This window comes from Cryptotermes secundus, unplaced genomic scaffold (genome assembly GCF_002891405.2).
Source record: "Cryptotermes secundus unplaced genomic scaffold, Csec_1.0 scaffold560, whole genome shotgun sequence".
NCBI lineage: Eukaryota > Metazoa > Arthropoda > Insecta > Blattodea > Kalotermitidae > Cryptotermes > Cryptotermes secundus.
In genome coordinates this window covers 703,141-727,289 of record NW_019729218.1, presented here as the reverse complement: position 1 = coordinate 727,289, position 24,149 = coordinate 703,141, and the positions used below count along the sequence as shown (strand labels likewise).

General features: G+C 41.3%; 1 protein-coding gene across 1 annotated transcript in view; it reads right to left on the bottom strand.

Annotated features, from left to right (window-relative positions):
* Positions 1 to 5,889: 5,889 nt before the first annotated feature.
* Positions 5,890 to 24,149, bottom strand: part of LOC111865516 (lysine-specific histone demethylase 1A) — a 197,703-nt gene continuing 179,443 nt past the window's right edge. Inside the window, exons 4-6 of the mRNA XM_033751855.1 lie at positions 21,995 to 22,155; positions 20,727 to 20,907; positions 5,890 to 9,804 (exon numbers count right to left, since the gene is read on the bottom strand). Coding sequence (XP_033607746.1) covers positions 9,620 to 9,804; positions 20,727 to 20,907; positions 21,995 to 22,155 — 527 coding nt within the window. The 3' untranslated portion in view covers positions 5,890 to 9,619. The remainder of the gene's footprint in view (positions 9,805 to 20,726; positions 20,908 to 21,994; positions 22,156 to 24,149) is intronic.

The following is a 24,149-nucleotide window of genomic DNA, read 5'->3' as shown; positions in this document are numbered from 1 at the left end:
TTGCAGATTAGAAGCATTTGCACGTAGCTGAACTTGAACAAATAGCAATCCACTGATTGCACACCCTTATAAATAACTGAAGGCTCTGCAGCGCTGTGGGTGCGGCAAGTGGCAAGAAGCAGAACATACCGAGCTAGCAGCAATCAGCAGTAAAGCATCACTTCGATTTCAGTCCATGAATACGACTGTCATCTCTCTGTAATTTAGTAGTCTCACCTCTGACGCTAGAATGCTGTTCTAATCAATTAGTACATCCGGATGATGGTAAGAGCAGTGCCCACGTGATACAGACCTACTCTTCAGCAAATATTACTACAGCCGGTCACGGTAGCCGGCATGTACTGTCTTCGCTCGCTTGGAAACCGAGATCGTGGGTTCGAATCCCACTCAGGGCATAGATGCATAGATGTGTTCGCGTTTTTCTGTGTTTGTGTATGGCAGAGGCCTTGCGACGAGCTGATCACCTGCCCAAGGAGTCCTACCTAATGTGTAAGAACTAGAAAAACCGAAGTGAACGGAGAAGTTCATGGAGGTTGGCCTAGGCCCACTGGGGCTGTAGTGCCAAGGGAAAGGAAAGAAAAAAGGTCACGGTAGCCGAGCGTCTAAGGTATGTACTGTCTTCGCTCGCTCGGACGCTAGGATCGTGGGTTCCAATCCCATACAAGGCATGGATGTTTTTGTCTGTGTCGTTCTGTGTTTAGGTAGAGGCCTTGCGACGGGCTGATCACTCGTCCAAGGAGTCATACCGCCTCTAAAATTATCATGAAACTGAATATCAGAGGCTCAAGAGGGCTGTACAGCCAGTGAAAAAAAAAAAATTGTTACGATGAACACGAGAAGGTGGTGAAATGTGCAAGAAAAATTTTAGTCGGAAGTCTTTAAAGAGAAAGGAGCTTCAAAACGTGTACTATTCTCAAAGTGTAATTAGAAGTCAAGGAGAGATGAGATGGGCAGGGCATGTAGCACGAATGGGAGGAGAGGATGAATGCATATAGGATGTTGGTGGGAAAGAAACAAGGAAAGATATCGCTAGGAAGACAAAGACGTAGGTGGGTGAACAATATTAAAATTGATCTTAGAGAGATAGGATGGGATGGTATGGACTGGATTGATCTGGCTCAGGATATGGACCAGTGGAGGGCTCTTGTGAACACGGTAATGAACCTTCGGGTTCCATAAAATGCTCGGAAATTCTTGAGTAGCTGCATAATTGGCGGCTCCTCAAGAAGGACTCAGCTCCATGAGTGAGTGAGTGATACTTTAAAGAGAGGAAGAACTAGTGAAATAGGAGAATAATTTAAAAAGAATGGACCTTAAATACGTAGCGTATGATGGCGTACACTAGATTCAACTTGCTCAGGATATAAACCAATGGCAGGCCTTGTTAAAACGTTCACTGTGCTTAGTAGCCCCATAAAATATAGATAACATCTCAAACGCCTTAGCGACCACCATCGTTTCAAGAGCTCTGTCCCACTGAGTTACTTACGAATGAGCAGAAATGGAATAGACTTTTTGAATGCCCTGGTATCGTTTTCCGGTCCCTTTATCATTTAAAGCGCAATGGCTTCAATGCAAGTGCCACCTGACTTAAAGCAAAAAAAAAAAAAAAACACTCTCAATTTTTCCCACAGAATGCAGTTATGTGTGAGGCCTGATGTTCTTAAGGCGATGAACATCATGATTAATATCTTTCGTGATGTAACTCCATTGGGTCTGTCATAATTTTACAAAACTAAACGGCGTCACATCACAGAGGCGGCAATCTTCATGTTGTTCTTCTTGGAATAAACAGTGATGACTTCCCTACAGAAACAACATTAAGCGATTGATCTTAATAGTGGGGAGACAGCGCTTTTCGTCTACGGTGAGAATTGAATTTTATCGAGGAGTCGGTAAATAAGTCACAAATGTATACAAAACGCAAAACACGTGATATCCGAAACTGAAAAAAAAGAAACATTCCTTTCTCAGCATACCCTACACTAACATTGCTACACCTGTCCCATAGCTTTACCAATGTGTTGAAACCCGCAGCATAGAAATCTTACTGTTGTTTCAGCGACTTCCGCACCTCCGTTTCAAACTCTTCGTCATCGGCGAAACGTTTGCCACCAAGGTGGAAACGCTTTACGCGACAAACACTTCTCACCGTAAACAGGAAACATTTCTTTCTGAATATCCTTTTCGTTGACTCATTTTGCCAAATAAAAACGCACAACAGAACGCTGTTTTCGGTAGTATACACCTCAAGCACGGTCGCCATTTTGACTACTGAAACAAACCTCTGTATATGCGCATGCCCGTCTACTACTTACGCTGCCATGAAGCTGGACTGTGCTGCTACCTAGCCATACACATTCAAAACCTATTACGTCCATTACAACTGTTTTACTTCTATTTGTGTCATATTTACTGACGATCCCTCGTAAGTATAATTTAAAAGAAATACACGCTTTAGGAGGTTAACCAGTAATGTAACGTGTTTCTCTGGGAACTGGCAGTCTGCTTAGAGTGTCGACAGTGATTTTGATGACAACAGATGACGTTTCTCCTTTCCATCGCATCAACATCTAGGAGATTGCTTTTCTACAAATTGCCTTTCAGATGCCCTACAAAAATTAATCGTTTGAGTCGACATCGAGAGAATACAGTGACCAAGACCATCCACAGAAAAAACCAAAGTCTACGGAAGTAACACGCGTGGTAAGTAATTGTCATGGAATTCTAACCTGTTAGAATGCACATTTTACAGAAGCCTCATTGCACCCGCCCCCTTTCCATCCATCAGACCTGGGGCCATGGAAGAACTGTACCACTACGTCTCGGCTAATTCGGCCTTGACAGGTCTACAGTTCTCACACAGCTGCCACGTCACATTGAAATCGTTGCGTCTCTTTAGAGAACGAAACAGATGATGTTGCTTTTACGTGAATAGAACCGCCACGGTACTGCAACTATTGACGTTAAAAACATCAAAAAATACAAAGTTGGGCACAGTCTCCAACTGCAAGACGTCCCTATAGAGTCTAAAAAATAAAGACAAATCAATCCAAACGTAATTAAAGATGAAATATAAATATGGCTACATGCAACTGCATCCTTATATGAGAATGTTAGCTTTTCTGTCGTTGTGTATAATAGTTAGTACTTAGCAAATAGGAGCAGCAGATGGCAGAAATTAACGGCAGTGGAAGGTATACTCAATCTGTAATTCGACATCCACCTTCGCCGATTCAAATCCATAGGGTAAGCATATCCCTAGCTTCAGTAGCAATGCGTGCTGTGCATCATCGTGGCCGTTTCTTTTAAATGACCATCTGCGCTTGTCATAACAAATTCCCTTACTTTCACACATTTCGGCTTTTCAGTCACGGTTTGTACAAACCGTACATGCAGCAGTGGTTACAAACTACGTTTTAATTGAACTGACAAGCCGAAACAGGTCTGCTAGTGGACAGTTGTGACAAATGCCGTTGGCCAGTTACAAGAAGTAACCTTGGTTACGTAACGTCACATTGTTTATTCGCGGTTTAATGTTATACATTTCTAGAAGACGAAGAACTTTGGAACTTGGTCTCTGATATTAAGGGACGAAAATAGGTGTGAGATGAAGTGACAGGAGGTCAGAGAAAACTGCATAATGAGGAGTTTTATAACTTGTACTACTTTCCAAGTATAATTAGAATCAAGTCAAGGAGGATGAGATGGGCAAGGCATGTAACACGAATAGGGGAGACGATGAATGCATAGAGGATATTGGTGGGAAAGCCAGAAGGAAAGATAACGTCGGAAGACAAAGACGTAGGTGGGTGGATAATATTAAAATGGCTCTTATAGAGATGGGATGGGATGGATTGGATTGATCTGGCTCAGGATAGGGACCAGTGGAGGGTTCTTGTGAACACGGTAATGAACCTTCGGGTTCCATAAAATGCTGGGAAGTTCTTGAGTAGCTGCACAATTGGCGGCTTCTCAAGAAGGGCTCAGATCCATGAGTGTGTGATGAAGAACTTTAGATTGGGTACACCCATTACCACAGGCATCACGTATCGTGTAACATTTCACGCTGCATCCAATTACATTAGTAAAGAAATAAACAGCAGCTCATAAATACAGACTGAACCACAAACTAAGCATAGTATATACATGTGCATATACACACTAAAAAGCTGTACGCTACAAAAACGCAAGAAAGAAAATGTGATTATAGAGCAAACACTTGTAGTTAACATATGCTTATTACTTTCAACATGTTATACGGCTATATATAAAGCTAAGCCATATTTACACACAAGTATTTTCAAGGTGCGTAGAGCTATAAATATTACCTGACCTGACATAACCTAAACAGAAAGCGAGAAAATGGAATGGAAACTTTCATACTCACCGATCACGTACGAAGATACCCAATCTGCTTAACTCTGTCAGTCTTCATACACACGTACACACAAAGACGGTTAATTCACACTCACAAGGAACACACACTGTTGCTATAACCAATTTCTATGCTCAGGAAATGCCCCAAGGCCATTTCAAGCGAAAACTGACATCGGATGATTATCTCTGCATAGAGATTGGAAGCGGACACTTCGCTTCTCACTTCGCGTCACATCCCCTAGATGGAGTTCGTATTGCATTACGTAAAATGTAATAGGATATTTTGCTGTCAAATGTTAGTTACCTGTATCCTATGGTTTATCCGACGTTTAAGGAGGATCATAAGTCTTCAGGCCTTTACATTCTTAACAGTATCAATGGATTTTTCGGTAGGATCTGAGTTTCAAACAGCGGTGGCTATGAAGACGTCAACCAACATTTCGGAACGTTCCTCCGAGATTATAATGGATTTCGACGGGGTACACAGCATTTTCCTTTTCTGTTTTCAATCATTAGATCATTATGTAGTTACGTTTCTTTTGTAAGATGGCAATATAATCAACTCAAAGCCCTTAACCAGTTTAATCCAGTCCAAATCCTCACGTCCTATTTGATAAATCTATTTTCATGTATGCATATTATCCTCTCACAAACGATCACTTCAGGTCTCCTGACTAAAATGCTGCATTTCTGCTCCTCATTCGTACTATATGCCCTGCCCATTTTGTCTCCCCCCCTTATTTGCTGACCTTGTTAATATTTGGCACAAAGAACAAATTGTGACGTTCTTATTATGTAATTTTCCCCATTCTGCTGTTCCTTCCACTTAGGTCTAAACATTCTCCTCATATTTTTTTTATTGCTAGTGGGGTGGGACTAAGTCCCTTGTACTGTGGCCACTTCTGGCCTATTGTACCAGCACCAGATAGGTGAGGGTGATTCTGCAGCAATTGGTGGAAAGAAGATTGGCAGGGGAAACCGAAGTACTCAGAGAAAACCTGTCCCAGTGCCACATTGTCCACCATAAATTCAACTTGACCAGACCCGGGATCGATGCATACTGTTAAATATCTTAATGTGACATTATTTTATCAACCTCATGTCTATCACATGGTCCCAACAAAAATAGTAACTAATAAATATAAAGGAATGTCTAGATATTTAAACAAGAGTTATTTACGAGTATGTTCAACCTGTGGCTTCCACAGTGATGACCATGAACAGTACTAGAAGTATGCTGAACAAACAACAGAAAATAAGAAATCATCAAACAGAGTTCCTCTTGCTTCATTCTTGCGTTACTGGACTACATGGTATCACAGTCCTGAAGATGTCACTCTACAGGAGTTCTTCAATTATATGACTACACAAACATCTTTATATAACTCAGGAACCAATCCTCTCCATTGGAGTTTAACAAATATTTAAAGGCAGTGTGTCAGTGGGTGTCAAATAGTAAAGAAGCTATGGATACATTCTATTAAGTTTAAAAATAGCATAATACCAAACTGAGATCAAGTATTTATTTCCAGATACACAACAAAAACAAAGATTGGAATGCACAACTCGTGCAAACAAAAAATACAACTTACACATCCTAAGTCATATTTCTAAATTTAAAAATCAACCATACCTGTGCTTCATTCATCTGTGAAATTCACTCACCTAACAATTGAATGAAAAGATATGTAGCAGCTACTTAACAACTTAACTGACCGTTATACAGTCACATTATACTTACAATGGTTGACAATACTTCAAAAGATTATTTCTTGAACAACATACACCTCTGGATAACATTTAAAAATACAGATTATATCAACAAACGTAAAACTCTGAAACATACAAGAAGTTCAATATGCATGAATTAAAACAGCACTCCCTGACTATATACCATCGAATCCCGATATGTTAACTCAACATACACGTATGTAGGTGGCGGAATGTTTAGAACTCTCAGGTGCAAAGCTGCAAACACTCTCGCATTTATGCGGTGGGAAAACAAAGGCCATTGAATTTATGGAAAATGTCTGAAGCAAATTAGGTTGGCCACCATTCACAATGCTGATGCTCATAATCTGCCAGCAATTTTCATGATATCATGCCAATCTAAACTTTAGACTTTAAAATGTGTTTGTTTGTAGACTACATTACAAACTTCTGCTCGCAAATCTGGGCATAGGCTTTTGTGAAAAATTATTAATTTAAATTAATGCTCATAGAAATAACTTGCATGAAATCTGGAAATATCAACTTTACACTGGACACACAGGTTACATATTTACTTCTTTCAGCAGAAGTGTCTAATTTGAATATGATTCTGTATCAAAATGTTCAGGGTTCAAAATACGGAGGTCCTAAATTTTCAAAATTTCAGGCCAATGATAAGAAATGTTTAAATGTGCCAATTTATACATCCAAGCACAAATAATTTAGTGAATTGTGATAAAATATTCACTGAAGAATCTTTATGGTATGTACACCACGATGCCAATACAGAATAATTTGGATCACAAAGAAGAAGGCAGGTATTCCTTGGATATATCATTAATTTTTACTAATAATGTTGTTCTGTCCTCCAAGAAGGAAAGAGACAATTTCTCTTAAACCTCACTGTAATCAGCCTAAACTTCAAGAAATGGACAGTAACTTCCTTTGAAATACTGTGATCTTAAACAGTGCAACAGTTCTAACCTGAATCAGTAACTTCACCAATGGAGCACATTAGCACAACACAGCACAGCACAGCACAGCAATATCCTAAAATACATTCGTAATTTTTATAATTTTGTTACTGTGTTATACCCAAATAACTCCTTGGTGAATATGGATTACCATGAAACTTCAAGGTCCCATATGATACACAACTTGTTTATTTCTTCATTTCAGCATCTTGGACAATTTTAGAACTGTTCATAATGTCTTGGAATCATTGTCTGCATGCAGTGTACATTTAATATTAATCCCTCAGTGTGCCCTTAGTACATCAATGCCCCCTTATGTATAAATAACCTTAGGTGAAATGACTAAATTCATTAAGAACTTCTATTGCTGTGTTAATGTGGCGACCGAATGCAAAAAGAATTGCATAGAAGTGTTGATCGCAGAGTGGGTGTTCACCAAATTTGGTACCATGGACAAGAATAACAGGAATAATAGAGAGTCATGTTCAGATTGTGACGAAAACTACACATAACTCACAGAGTAATTGATTGCCAGATTTAACTCTCATCATGATGCATAATTCAGTGTCTCTGTTATAGAAACTGGTGGCCTTGGCTGCTCAGAATGTTCTGAAAACAATAACAGTGACGACAACATAGCACGAGTTATTATTCATATACTGTAAGCACCCAAAACTAGTATTTTAATGTCAGGTAGTTTAAAATGTCTGGTTAATGTCTGGATTCGAAAACCATCTTCCTCAAAAGCAAGAGAGTGAACAGAAATCAAAATTGTCGATAGAGCACCTACTGTGAATTAGGGTTTCACCATCACAGACAATGCAATGTCTGCTTTCAATAATGTTATTACATATATGTCTTACAAGAAACAACATATTTGTATAGAAACTGCATTCCCATGAAGGAAACTCCAGTAACATCAGAGATGGCAACTGCCTCAATCTGACTTAAGAGCACTAATAAAGTGAATGATATAATTTTATTTGAAAACCTTAATCCGATGAAGCCAGGAACAACTGCACCTTAAAAAGATAAAACTTTAAAGTTCTTATAGATCAAAACTGGTAACATGCATGGTCATTCTAACTTGTTTAAGATGGGATTGTGGCAGTTAAAGTTAAGCTCCAGTAAATAAATGTAAGTAAATAAATATATTTATTGACTCTAGCACTAGAAATGTCTGCACACTGTGAGTGAAATGGCTCCATTCCACTAAAACCGAATTTATGTCATACTTCTTACTGACTTTTCAATTTAGGGTCTGTTTAAGCAGGCTAAAGTCTATGACATCTATACAATTTGAAATAATTTGTGATTCATAAAATATGCTGTTGTTTTGAATTAGAAAAGGAATATTAATCAAGACAAAATCTGGGAAATCTACAAAATATGATGACATAACAATAATCTGACATTATCAATAATGGCTAGGACTCTTGATTAATTTTAATTCTTTCATTCATATAGGTCCACAAAGAGAGCACCAGAATCATAAAAAGTTAACACAGTAAATGTTAATCTATGTTTTCATAAAAACTGAAGTTCTTGTGTTTCCAGTATTTACATGTAATTACTATTCTCAATTATTACATGTAAAGCTAAGAATAAAAAATTGAAATGGGCCCAGTTCACATTTGGTTTAATGTGTGCCTGAACAGCTTGAGAGCTCCAATCAGATTTCAGGATATTGTATCCAGATTAACTACTAATAATGCACTAATAACGTATTGTTACGTGTTTTTGTATCTCTATAAAAATTAGTCCAATCTGTATGAATGATTTATAGCTATTATAGCCCAGTAAAACTGAGTGACTTTCCACATAAGGATGTCTAAACACTTTGAAACAGAACCATCAAGCCACAAATTGAGAAATGATCACCCCTTAATACAGTTAAATGTGCAAAGAAATAGAAATCACAGTTAATTCCCTGTTCCAAAGGTGTCTGTAAATCAAAGCTTGATGTTGCATTTATCATCTGATCTCATGAAGTCCATTGCGGGATTTCATATCGATTCAGGCAAAAATATGGACATAGATTTCAGTCCACAATGGAAACAGCGCACAGAATACCACAAAAGATGAAATTGTGATTCCAAATGTTTCCTTCCATAAACATAATTGAAAGAATTGGTTGCAGCAGCTGGATATACGTATTTCTACTGAATTACAGTTAAGTTTCATATTACTAATTATGATATATGAAACGGAAAGTAATCAAACGTCACAAAAGGACCGTTAATCTGATAAAAAATATTAGAAATTATGTATAATTTAGAAGACGAATATTTAGTATTCAGTGTTTTGTCACTAGTTAAATATGACCTTATGAGGCAGGAACTAACTTTCAACACTGAAATTTGAATTCTTAAAGTTTTTAGAGCCAAAACTTTACATGAAGGAACAACGATTCACTAAGCTCTCATATGTAACAATTCGGTATTCTTGACTTCATCCCACATTACGTTCATATTGCTCGTTTCAGCAACGTACAGGTGGTGTTAGCATTCATACAACCAACGTGTATACGTTAGCAACTGCTGGGGCCTCTCAGATCAAGCCGCGGACTGCTGGGGGCCCCCAGGAGGGGGCTGACGAGTGCTGGGCGTCGCAGAAGCAGAAGAAGATGAGAGGCTGTATGGACAGCCGACAAACTGGTCTGAAATACGACCCCCTTCCCGTAACCCACTGAGAAAAGCTCCATGGACAGTAGCTGGGTAGTTTCTGATAGTATGCTCTCCTGAAACATAGAGGTCACCGCAAGGGAGATAAAGGGATAAGCAGCATCAACAACTAAACGGAAGGAATACATGTACAATCACAAAACCCTTAGTTCCTAATTGTGACTAAAGTCCCAGAAGATCCATTAGCGTGACTAAATTTTTTTTTCCTTGGCACTACAGCCCCAGTGGGCCTAGGCCTACCTCCATGAACTTCTCCGTTCACTTCGGTTTTTCTAGATCTTACACATATGGTAGGACTCCTTGGGTGGGTGATCAGCTCGTCGCAAGGCCTCTACCTATACACAAACACAGAAAAACGCACAAAACATCCATGCCCTGAGTGGGATTCGAACCCACGATCCCGGCTTCCGAGCGAGCGAAGACAGTACATGCCTTAGACCGCTCGGCTACCGTGGCCGGCAGCGTGACTAAATACCAAGCCAAAATTCTGTATCGCGACGTAAACTTAAGTCCCACACGTTCTTTTATGTGTGCATCTTATTGAACAACACTTCTCCACCCAAGAGTTTACACAGCTTCGAATGAAAGGTCAGTTACGAATGAAGAACGAGAAAGATGTGAACACATAATTTTGGGACAGCAGCACAAAAAATGATCAAAAGAAACGACATAGACCTAACTGTGTCAACATTTGTTTTTATTCGCTGTTGGTGGTATCGTTACATGTTTCGACCCTTTTCCTTTGCCATCTACAGGCATACATGAATATTATTTAGCTTCTGAATTGCATTATTAATCAATATGAATTCATATTGTACCTGTATGATTATTATATACCGACAATTATATCTTAACTTTAAAATTCGGTTAAAATACAGTTAAAACTAGACGTTAAACTTGATAATAAATGGATAAAAATTAAAATTACAATTAAAATTAAACGACTACTAAGGTGTTTATAGCAAATATTACAAATTCCATTTAAGCCCTGTACCTGCTACATATCGTGTTTGTATTGTTTCTTGTTCCACTATGGTAGTTATATTGTGCTGTGGGGTAACTGCTTTCTTCAGAACATAAGTCGTGTTGGTTTTTTGACCTTCCTATTCAGCGTGTGAAGGCTGAACACATTGTTCGGGGTGTACCACTCGGGTTGTTTATACGTGTACGGAGACCTCTGTGGAAGTCAGAGACCGCCTCTGTGGTCTAGTGGCCAGCGTTCCATTCCCGGCGCTACCAGATTTTTTCTGAGAAGTAATGGGTCTGGAACGGTGTCCACTCGGCCTCGCGACGATAATTGAGGAGATATTTCAAGGAAATAGCGGCTTCCGTTTAGAAAACCGAAATTAACGGCCGTGGGGATTCGTTGCGCTAACCACGCGACACCCTCTATCCGCTAAAGTTGGCACTAGCTTCGCCGAGAAGCGGCGGTCGCTCGGTCGGTACAGTTCGCTTGCGGACTGAAATCAGGGAGTTCCTTTGGGTATTAAGAAAATCATGAAACCCTACAAATTTGGAACGAAAGGAATCGAAATATGACTTCCTGATGTGAAAGCAGGAGTGCCAACCGGTCAACCATGTAGTTCAGACCTGTGACTGTCTCCGTTGCCAGTACTGGAGCCCTATAAGAATGGTTCGTGTAAATTGTATAGGTACAGTTTCCATACCAAAACATACGTGAACATCGCCCACAGGACCGATATTGTAATGAAACAAGGGAAACATGAGCTACGCCCGCTAGTAGTACACAGTAGATGGTGAAACAGGGTAAAGTAGGTCCTTCTTGCACATGTGGGAAATAGAAGATCTTTGTGAACCTCGAGACTATGGCAATTCTATTGTCCAGATGCTATCAGAATCACAAGAGAAAGAAATTCGGGCCATGTTACATAAACAAGAATTTAACAATAAATGAGTCAGCTAATACTGTTCGCCTAATCAAATTGGAATATTATGATGGCACGCAATATCACTCAAATTACGGGAACAAAATATAAACACATAATTTTGGTGGAGAAACCTCTTCAAAAGCGGAATATCCATGGAGGAGGTACAGTCAGAAAAATAATATTAAAATGGAAAGAAAATTGCGAGGACGTGAAGTGAACTGAACAGGCTCAAAGCAGTGTCGATTTGCGGTATTATCTGTTACAGTGCTGGATCTTCAAATAACGCTGCACACTACAAGCCGGAAGGTCGCGGGTTCAAGTCCCGATGAGGTCACTGGATTTTTTTTTCAATTGACCTAATCCTTCCAGCCGCACTATGGCCCTAGGGTCGACTGAGCCTCTAACAGAAATGAGTACCAGGAATTAATTAAATAATTTTCCTGGGGAGTAAAGCGCGGCCGGCGCATAAGGCTGACAAACTTACCGCCATATTTGAGCCGATTGCCTAGATAGTGTGGGAACCTCAACATCTCACAACCCTATGAGCCTCCACGGCCTGTTACAGGGATATCTTTACTTTTTTTAATAAATAATAAAAATTTTCCCACGTACTGATTTATTTTAACCCTTTCATTGAGAGATTTGCTCGTAACCTTTATGCTCCCGCAACGAACTTCTTCATTCAAAGGTATTCACTTCTATCAGCAAAATAGTTCTAAGTGTACAATTTCCAGCTTGAAATCGCCGTCTAGGAATTTGGGAGGAAACACACGTCACTTCACACTGCTTTAAGAGCCACAGCTTTGCTTTGCAAGGGTTAAACACAAAACGCCTGATTCCGAGCATCTCAGGAAAGGGAAAACCTATTCCATAAAGACAAAATACACATATATGTTTCTCAAACTTAGCACTTTGCTACAAGCCGGAAGGTCGCGGGTTCCAGTCTCGATGAGGTGGGTTTTTACAGATTTACCTAATCCTTCCAATCGCAATATGGCCCTGGGTCGACTCAGCCTCTAACAGAAATGAGTACCAGTAATCTTCCTGGGGGGTCAAGGGCGGCCGGCGCGTAAGGCTCACAAACTTACTGTCATTTGTAAGCCGATTTTCTAGAGAATATGTGGGAGCCTCGACGTCTCACAAACCTATGAGCCTCCAAGGCCTGTTATAGGGATAGCTTTACCTTTTTTTTCTACCATTTTTCTGAAACTACAAAACTAATCGACAGTGTTGGCCGCGCCATAGCTCAAGCGGTTAGTCGCTGGCTTCCCATCGCGGCGGCCCGAGTTCGATCCCGGGTCTGGTCAAGTGGGATTTGTGGTGGACAAAGTGGAGCTGGGTCAGGTTTTCTCCGATTACTTCGGTTCCCCTGCCAATCTCCATTCCACCAATTGCTCCACAATCACCATCACCTATCATCTGGGTCTACTACAATAGGGCAGAAGTGGCCGCAGTACAAGGGACTTAGTCCCCACTCCACTAGCAACAACAAAAAATATCGACAGTGTTCCTGTCCTCCCCACGCAGCGCCGCATGGGTGAAGGACATCACTCTTCGTCATGTGATCTGCGCAAGGTACTTAAATTTGAAAAGCGCAGAAACAGACGAAGATGAAATAACGAGTAAATAATTTACTGGGCATGATATCTGTCTTCGAACGTCATTTTTAAACTGTCGGCATTTTGTATAGGCTAACCAACGAAAGGCAGATAACGTGTGGAATGGAAATAAGCCCTCACGACAAGACGTAATGAAACAAGTCTAAGCACGAAAAGTGAGTTCGTGTCAAAAAAGAATGTAAATTGTTTTCTTTTTTTATTATACCGTCTTTTGTACATGCTCGTTCTACCGATGTTATGGAACGGAACAACCTACGAAAAAGTTGGAAAATCAACATACGTGTATTTTCATGTTCCGTCGTTTAACCAACCGATTAAGATATACAGACTATTTTTATTTTTTTACCCTGTTGCGTATATTGTATGAATCAGGAAATTGAAATCACATAGCTAGAAGTAACTATACAGATGAAACAATCTTGGATCATCAGTGTGGGTTTCGACGTAACAGATCAACTACAGATCAGATCTTTCGCAATCGTCAGATATTGGAGAAAAAATGGAAGTACGATGAGACGGTACACCAGCTATTCATAGACTTCAAGAAAGCCTACGATTCAGTTAGGAGGGAAGTATTGTACAATATTCTAATAGAGTTTGGGATACCCATGAAACTAGTTAGGTTGACTGAAATGCGTTTAAACGAAACGTATAGTAAAGTCCGTTTAGGTAAACATTTGTCTGATAAATTTCCTATCCAGAATGGTCTAAAACAAGGAGATGCTTTATCGCCACTCCTTTTTAACTATGCTTTAGACTATGCCATTAGGAAGGTCCAGGAAAACCAGGTGGGACTTCAATTAAACGGGACACGTCAGCTGTTGGCCTATGCCGATGATATGAATCTACTGGGTGAGAATGTAGATACCACAAAGAAAAACACACAAACTTTAATTGACGCAAGTAAAAGGAAGTTAGTCTAGAAGTAAACACAAAGAAAACTAAGTATATGTTAGTGTCTCGTCACGGGAATACACGGCAAAATCATAATGTAAAGATATCTAACAGATCATTTGAAAATGTGGCACAGTTGAGATATTTGGGAACGACGATAGCAAATCAAAACCTAATTCAGGAGGAAATTAAGTGATTGGATTCGGGTAATGCTTGCTACCATTCAGTCCAGAACCTTTTGTCTTCTCATCTGCTGTCTAAAACGTAAAAATTTGGAATACAAAACTGTAATTTTGCCTGTGGTTCTGTATGCGTGTGAAACGTGGTCTCTGACATTAAGGGAGGAACACAGACTGAGGGTGTTGCAGAACAGGGTGCTGAGGTAAATATTTAGACCGAAAAGAGATGAAGTGACAGGAGGTTGGAGAAAACTGCATAATGAGGACTTTCATTTCGCCAAGTGTAATTAGATTGATCAAGTGCAGGAGGATATGATGAGGGGGGCATGTAGCACGAATGGGGGAAAAGAGGAATGCATATAGTATATTGGTGGGAAAACAAGAAGGAAAGTGACCACTATGAAGACCAAGACGTGGGTGGGTAGATAATATTATCTTATAGAGATAGGATTGGGGTGCATGGACTGGATTGATCTGGCTCAGGATAGGAACCAGTGCAGGGCTCTTGTGCACACGGTAATGAACCCTAGAATTCCATAAAATGCTGTGAAGTTTTTGCGTGGCGGCACAATTGGCGGCTCTTCAAGAAGGGCTCAGCTCCATGAAGTTAGTTACTTACTTAGATGTTTATATTATATTAAAATACTTCAGTGGTAGTCAACCACAACAACGAAATTCACTAACAAAGTACAGAACCAACTGAGCCAATTTTTTAACTAATTTTAATTAATTTGTTTGGCCACCATAACCTAACATATATTTAGTCATGATATACCTTCAATTGAAATGTAAATATTAACGTTCTATTGAAGCCACATGATTATAAAAATGGATCCATTTTAAGTAGACAATTCAATAACGATTGGTATATACTGTACTTTCATGAGTACCACTTAATGACGACCCTTTGGACAGAAACAAAGTGGATATATATAATAAAAGAGAATATTAATCATTTTAACAGAAATAAAATGTAAAAAAGATGAAAGCTATCCCTGTAACAAGCAGTGAGGATCTATATGGTAGTGAGACGACGAGGCTCCCACAGTTTCTAAGTAATCGGCTCACAGATGGCGGTGAGTTGTCAGCCTTACGCGCCCGCCGCCCTTTACCACTAGGAAGATGCCTGGTACTCATTTCTATTAGAGTTTGAGTCGACCATATCGGCCATGTGCGGCTGGGAGGATAAGGTAAATTGGAAAAAAAAAAAATCTACCTCATCAGGACTCGTATAAGTTTTGCTTGTTAGCTGTTGTGTTGACGTACCTTACATATATATGGATATCCTGTATAAACATTAGATTCAAATGCAAACTTGAATATCCGCATTTTCCGGATACGCGACGGATGTTTGTAAAGTAACAGGAAATGACTGCGACATCTGAGCTGTCACAGCACTGACATAACACACTTCTGCTATGTGAAGCCGTCTAGTTTGGTATATATAATTGTTCTCAACCTCAATGAGACCGCGGTCCGGTAAATTCTTTTTTGTAAGACGAGGGTCCGTAGAGGTCTTGCGACGAGCTGATCACCCGCCCAAGGAGTCCTACCGAATGTGTAAGATCTAGAAAAACCCAAGTGAATGGAGAAGTTCATGGAGGTAGGCCTAGGCCCACTGGGGCTGTAGTGCCAAGGAAAAAAAAAAAAAAAGACGGGGGTCCGGTTTCAGGCCGCGGCCCGGCGGTTGAGAAACACTTGTATATATTACCGACGTTTCATGGAATATGCTCTCATCTTCTACCATGATAATAAAGATGGCATATCTCTATGAAACGTCGGCAAAGAGTTTACAGACTACACATCATATCCCAGAAGACAATTTTCAACACATTTCTACTCCTGCTAGAGACATGAAACATTATTTTGAATGGTTATTCCAATACGTTCACCATATCATCATCATCATCATCATCATCACATGTGGGCACTACAGCCCATGATGAACCTTGGCCTCTGTTTTTACAATTTCTTAATCATACAGACAGTCGGTAGGATTCATTTGGCGGGGGATCAGTCTGTAGCAAGGCCGCTACCTACACAGGACAACACAAAGAATAAACATAGATAAACATCCTTGCCTCGAGGAGGATTCGAACCTATGACCCCAGTGTTTGAGCAGGAGAAGACGGTTTATGCCTTAGACCGTGGGCCACCGTGATCCGCACATGTTTACCATATTCTAATTAAAATTTCATACAGCTCTTCAAAGACCTTCCTAAACTTCTTACTAACGTAAAGTTAAGTTGGCCTATGTAAAGACATAAATCATGATCAACTTCCCAACATTTCGCCATGTCAAGACGCCTCGCTTACCGTTCTACGAGTCTATTAAAGCACAAGGTAAAGTCAAAAAGAAAAGTCAGTTTTAGTTTACCTAAAAACTTATTTAGCAACAAAATGGAGAGTGCGGATGAGAACAAAATGCGCCTTCCATCATCTGTACCGTTCGCTTTTCATTGCCTTTTAAATAGCGATAGTGCTATTACCTTAAACATGACAATTATTTTGGACAGTGTATATCGGATTTTGCTTTTTAAATACAGCTTTCTGGAATCTGATCTGCTCCCGGCATGGCGCTAGCGTCGTTCACTGTAACGCAGCATCGTCACAAACATTTCGTACAATAACACGTTCAGAACATTGTCTGGCGTCCTCTTTTCCTTTAAATTAATGTTCCAGAGACTGGACTCTGTCTCCATCTGAAATAAGTGCCCTGCTGAGTTTTGCCTGTAGAGCTAGTCCCTATCTCCGAACGAGATAGGGCCCGGAGATAGGGACTAGCTAGCTCTATAAATATGGGTAAACTGAGTAGGGTTCTTACTTGAGGATGGAGACAAAATACAGCTCCGAAATGTTTTACATAAAAATAAGTAAGGTAAAAATGTGATCACGTTGACCGCGCGGTCTAAGGCATGTATTGTCTTCGCCCGCTCAAATACTGGGATCGTTGGTTCGGATCCCACTCGAGACATGGATGTCTGTGTGCGTTTAGTGAGTGCTTGTGGTGTCCTGTGCGTAAGTAGCGGCCATGCGATGGGCTGATCACCCGTCCAATGAGTCCTACTCATTGTGTATAGGATTACGAAACTGAAAATGCGGCCAGGGCCCAACAAGGGCTGTAGAGTCATTGGATAAGTTAATGAAAACGGTGAACTTGTCTTTGTGTTTCATTAATTTAGCATCATGCCATAAAGACGTGTGGGTGAGTGGAGGTATAGCTCTACCCTTCTTGATCTTGGCATTAGATGGAAGTGAGTGCTCAGCTTCACGTCCCGGCCGCTTTCCCGCCCCAACAAATAATGCCCAAAATGCCAGTCGTTATATTAATATACGTTCGTCATAAATCTTTAGGTTTTAGAAATATTCGGAGTTAACTAACATTATTCAACAGTTCTTAAAATGCACCCATTTGTGATCTTACATTTTTGCTAAAGGGTGTGGAAACTACCTAAATGTACGGAACAAAGATAGCTCAGTATGACCCAGAGGAAATTTCGTAGATGGACAGGAAGATCAAAGGACACTGGAAGAATACTGGTCATGCGCGGTCTGGGTGTCCAGAAAATCATAACATGTCTTCATATTAGGAAGCAGATCAGTCGAGTCCTTGCGACGACCAGGAATTCAGCTCTGATGAAATCGCAAGTGTAACGAACATCAGTTATGGTAATATGCTGGGATAGCGCAGTCGGTATAGCAACTGGCTACGGGCTGGACAACAGAGGGGTCGGAGTCCGAGTCCCAGTAGGGTAAAGTATTTTCTTTTCTCAACGTCGTCCAGACCAACTCTGGGACGCACCCAGCCTCCTATACAATGGATACCTGGGGATATTCCTCCGGGCGTAAAGCGGCCGGGGCTTGAAGCTGACCACTGACCTCCTTATTTATAACACACAACATGATGCACACTATTAATATTCCTACACAGTTGTTGGATTGTGCTGCTACCTAGTGATACACAAAGAAAACCTATTACATCCATTACAGCTGATTTACTTCCATTTGTGACCTCTTCCTCGCAAACTGTTAAATATACGTCGAAGAATAATTCAAAAGCTACAGACCTTAATGAGACCTCTATCTCATGTTACGTAACTATATATTCTTGAATTATATACCTCATTTGGATGAGCTATTAAATATATATGTCCGCTTCATATAACTGAAGGGTCTGAACCAAAATTAAATTTCCCTGACAAATTTAAGCGTGGACCACCTAACTTCATGGCGCAGTGTCTCTACTGCTGAGTGACCCAGAAGACAGCTGCCCTACAATATTCTCTCATAGTGTAGATAATATTCAGATTTAAACCTGCCAGTCAAGTTGCAGAGCGGTAACACAGTGCTGTGAGTTGTGCAATGAACAGGCGGGATCTCATTTCGAAAAAAGAAAAAGTTTGTAAATTCAAAAGGCAACAAAAAATTCTATCGTACTTTAATGCACATTTTACTAACTAGTTAACTACAGGCCGTGCCATAGAACATGCGGTTAGTCACCGGCTTCCCACCGTGGCGGCCCGAGTTCAAGCCCAAGACAGGTGGGATTTGTGGTGGACAAAGTGGTACTGGGACAGGTTTTCTCCGAGTACTTCGGTTTCCTCTGCCAATTCTCATTCCACCGACTGCTCCACACTCATCATCTATCGTCCGGGGCTGGTACAATAGGCCAGTTAGTGGCCGACGTACCAAGTGGACTCAGTCTCACCCCACCCCAAGAAACTAAAAAAAAACAGCTGCCTAACTTTTGGACTAAACTGAATTCGCTCACCTGGTCAAGAAATTCAACGGCGTTTATAGAATACGTGCTAATATTACCGTCTCCATGGCAGTCTGCCGTTTGATCCACATGAATTAAATTAACTTCCTCATATCCTAGTGATGATATCAATATAAAATTTCACCCAGTATTTACGGAGATGAAACATACGGACGGACTGGTAGAGAGCCGAAAGAAGATGGCTTCTTCGTTATGCATTCATTTAAAAATAGACTCAAAATTGCGTGTATGTATTGTCCTTTTCTGATTGAGTACTGAACTTAAAACCGGGCTCACAAGAATTTAAACGCATGCGCAATGAATTCAATTCTCCTGCCTACGGCTTCATTATAACCTCTTATTTTATACGAAACTCGAACTGAATTTTATGAATTCTGCAAACATCGGCTGATTGCTCAAAGGATTATTGCACGAAAAGAAAATAAACGTCACTGTTTACTTCAAAATTTAATTGAAACATGTTCTTTTTTATTTGGAAAATCTATGCCAAAAACTAAGAAAGCCATTTCTCAAGCGGATAGTCGCTGGTTTGCCACCGTGGCGGCCAAGGTTCGATCCCGGATCTGGTCAAGTGGGATTTGTGGTGGACAAAGTGGCGCTGGAGCGGGTTTTCTCCGAGTACTTCGGTTTCCCCTGCCAATCTTCATTCCACCAATTGCTCCACAGCACCTTCACCTATCATCTGGGGCCGGTACAATAGGCCAGAAGTGGCTGCAGTACAAGGGACTTAGTCCCACCCCACTAGCAATAAAAAAAAAAGAAGCAGGAAACAAAGCCATTTCCTCACTCTCACGCTATGAATATTTGTGTAATTCGCTTACCAAAATTGCGACGATATGTGGAGTAACGTAAGTCCATCTGCAGTAAACGTACATGGAGAAGACAGAGGTATGTAATATCGCAAAGAAACCGTGCAGAAAACATGAGCCACTTGTCAGGAGAACACCTTTGCAATGTTATCGTAAAGTGGCTTAGAAACATTGGAAAAAAAAAATAAAGTTGTCCCTATGAGTAACGAATTAAGTACTACACCATGAAGACGTTTGGGGCAGTAGATACACACATCAGCGTATTCTTGGCATCGGCATTAGTTGGAGGTGAGCGGTCAGCTTCACGAATCGGCCGCTTTAGCTCCGGAGAAAGAGCTTCCATTACCCGTTGGAAAGGAAGCAGGGTGGGCCCCAAAACTGTCTGGACAACATGGAGAGGAGAAAATTCTTGACTCTACCGGGATTCGAACTCCGTCCGATCGGTCATCAAATCCATAGCCAGTCGCTATACCGTCTCTGCTAATCCGGCTCAATCAGTATAGCGACGGGCTATGGGCTGGACGGCTAGGATTCGATTCGCGGAAGCGTCCAGACCGGCTCTGGGGCCCACCCAGCGTCCTATCCAATGGGTATCTGGGGCTCTTTCCCCGGGAATAATGAGGCAGGGGCGTTAAGCCGACCATACACCCTCAAGTAGTGACGAGATCAAGAATGGTGGAGCTATACCTCCACTCCCACTTATGTCTTCATGGCGTAATGCTTAACTAATTAAGCACAGGAACAACTTTGTCTCTAAACGCAGGGATAAGTAAAATTAACGAGTTCCCGTTGAAAAACATGAACTTACCAGCAAAGAAGAGTCGGGGCTGGGGCGTGGGGGATGGGGATCCTGACTGCTGCTGCTGCCCTGGGGTCACGGGGACAGCGAGGATGTCGTAGTCACTTCCTGAGGAGCCCACGGCAACGAAAGAGTAAGACCCACGGGACCACGGATCCGCTCTCCACCGCGTCACAACCGTCTCCTTCGGCTGCAGCAATACAAGGAATCCATGGCTTCATTATACCTGCGTGTATATTATAATGTTGGCATAACGAGTTCAGTATTGCAATATGCAGAAGTTGGTACGCATGGACCTACAAGATGGAGGCCTCATATTTATGATGGAGACTGTGTGATTCATTCAATCATATTTATCTAACGTGCATATATGGACTGTATGATTATTGAAGGATGTTCTCACATTAACACCATCTGTTCAATCATATTGTATAACGTTCTCTCAGATAATCTTTACGTGTTGCATCCTGTTGTCGTTAGAAAATGTGTACTTGTGACACCCAACACAACAATTGTTGTGTCGCTGGTTACATATATACACTTTCTCTCAGATATACTCAAATATATAGTAATGAACTGAACGTGTCTTTATCCAGTGCAACAGCCATGAGGGAATGTAGTTTTATTCACGTAATGTAGTTGTGATTTTCAACAGAATCCATATTGTCCTTCACAACATTATGAGCTTACATATGTAAGTACTGTTCTTATATTGGTGAACATCATGTAACTAATGAAGATTTCTATCTTCTGGGATATAACCGCGTGTAGTCCGTTGAAAGTCAACTGACGTTTCGGAGTAACATGTCGCCTCCATCTTCAGGCTAGAAAAATAAACCATGTAAGAAACCAGCGTGAAAACTCTGCTTGTCATCTGTGTTCAGGCTGGACTCTTACTTGGTTTATTCTTCAGATTAAGGTGATGTTCCGAAACGTCAGGGTTTACTTTCAACGGATTATTCAGCGTCATATCCCAGAAGACAGAACTCTTCATATCCACAGTTGTGAGAACCTCAAATCCTATATCATGTAAGTAAATTAATGAATATAACAAAATCAAGAAAATGAAAGAAATCATTGCATTTAGTCACGTCTAAACAAATTCGATCCAATACAAGAAACACTGAGTAAATCTGTTCAGCAGTTTCCCGTTCTGTGTACGCTGAACCCAACTTCAGCAACACGGAAACTTCCGCTAATGCCACACATGTCACCGACAGCAACAGTTCGCTAGTCCTGTGAGACACAGATGCACTAGATGTTTCTAGCTGACTTACCTGGGGCACTGCACTGTTGCCGAAGATACCCTTGAGGACAGCGATACAGCGCCCGACAATAACATCATCACTAACATTCTCCATAATGGCGGCCGCCTCTCCAGCGACAAGAGCCAGTAGCACTGGGGCCCGGTATAAGTTCCAGAAGAGAAAGAGTTCACCTACGAATAAAAGATTCATTACGTTATCATTCCTACAAACGGGATTTCTTGACAATATTCCTCCATTTCTTCAGCTGCTGAAGATACAAGATACTAGAAGATACGAGTCTGCATTCACAAAATCCCGCTCATAGACCCTATTCCGCGGCCGGCCGGCGCGTAAGGCTGACAACTTCACCGCCAACTATGAGTCGATTGTCTCGAGAAATGTGGGAGCCTCGACGTCTCACAACCCTACGGCCTCTTACAGGGGTACCTTAGCATTAGCTTAGACTCTATTGCAGGACACTTTAATTCAGTCTACTTGCTCAGCGTCTCATCTTTAAGAACAATTTTAATTACGTCAGCTTCTTTAGTGCAGCGAACAGTTGCTATCTGGGCGAATGGAGTTCGATTTCTGGCAGTGTATATTTTTCTCTTAGCACCACCCAGTTTCCTATCCAATGGACAGTGGAGTCTTCTCTCCACGACGAAGTACAGGGTGTGTGAAATTCGCAAATCAATCCACCTACAGCAGAAATTACAAATTTGTACCGCTCGGTTTGCTCTGCCAAGAGAAGTCATATGGCCGCGCCATAGCTCAAGCGGTTAATCGCTGGCTTCCCACCGCGGCGGCCCGGGTTCGATCCCGGGTTTGATCAAGGGGGATTTGTGGTGGACAAAGTGGTGCTGGGGAAAGTTTTCTCCGAGTACTTCGGTTTCCCTTGCCAATCTTTATTCCACCAATTGCTCCACAATCACCCTCACCTATCATCTGGGGCTGGTACAATACGCCAGAAATGGCCGCAGTACAAGGGACTTGACCCCACCCCACTAGCAATAAAAAAATGCCATACAAAGGAGGTGGTTTACGAGTAAGTATTTTTGCTTGCAATTCCCGGCAGATGACGTTAAACGCAGGCCTCGACGTATCATTCGATAACATGTTGGGCCGGCAAAGGAAAAAGAGAAAAAGGAGGGCAATTTATCATGAAAACTTACATAATAAACAACGGGACTTAACGCGTGATTCTTATTGGACGTTACACCAGTTTATTGTTATTATGTCGATCCCTGTAACAGGCCGTGGAAGCCCACAGGGTTGTGAGACGTCGAGGCTCCCACATTTTCTAGACACTCGGTTCACAGATGGCAGTGAGGTTGTCAGCCTTACGCGCTGGCCGCTTTTTACCCCCAGGAATATTCCTGGTACTCATTTATGTTAGACGCTGAGTCGACCCCAGGGCCATAGTGCGGCTGGAAGGATTAGGTCAATTGCAAAATATCCACCTCATTGGGACTCGAAACCGCGACATTCCGGCTTGTATCATAGTGCCTCAAGAAACTACGCTACAGCGTGCCCCATTCAAGACTATATACGCATAGTGTGTAACAGTGAGAGGATTAGTGACAAGGGAGTTGCGAAGGGTGATGAAGGGACAGCAGTTACAAGATGCGGTAGACTGTCCCGGAAAGAGTAACGAGAAGGATGAGCCCTAGTTAGGATATCCGTGCTTCTGTAACTTGAAGCGGAGTGTACCCAGTCAGCCGTAACAATGATTGTTAACCCTAGTTAGGATATCCGAGCTTCTGTATCTTGAAGCGGAGTGTACCCAGTCGGCCATAACAACCATTGTTAACCCTAGTTAGGATATCCGTGCTTCTGTAACTTGAAGCGGAGTGTACCCAGTCAGCCGTAACAATGATTGTTAACCCTAGTTAGGATATCCGAGCTTCTGTATCTTGAAGCGGAGTGTACCCAGTCGGCCATAACAACCATTGTTAACCCTAGTTAGGATATCCGTGCTTCTGTAACTTGAAGCGGAGTGTACCCAGTCAGCCGTAACAATGATTGTTAACCCTAGTTAGGATATCCGAGCTTCTGTATCTTGAAGCGGAGTGTACCCAGTCGGCCATAACAACCATTGTTAACCCTAGTTAGGATATCCGTGCTTCTGTAACTTGAAGCGGAGTGTACCCAGTCGGCCGTAACAACCATTGTTAACACTGGGATT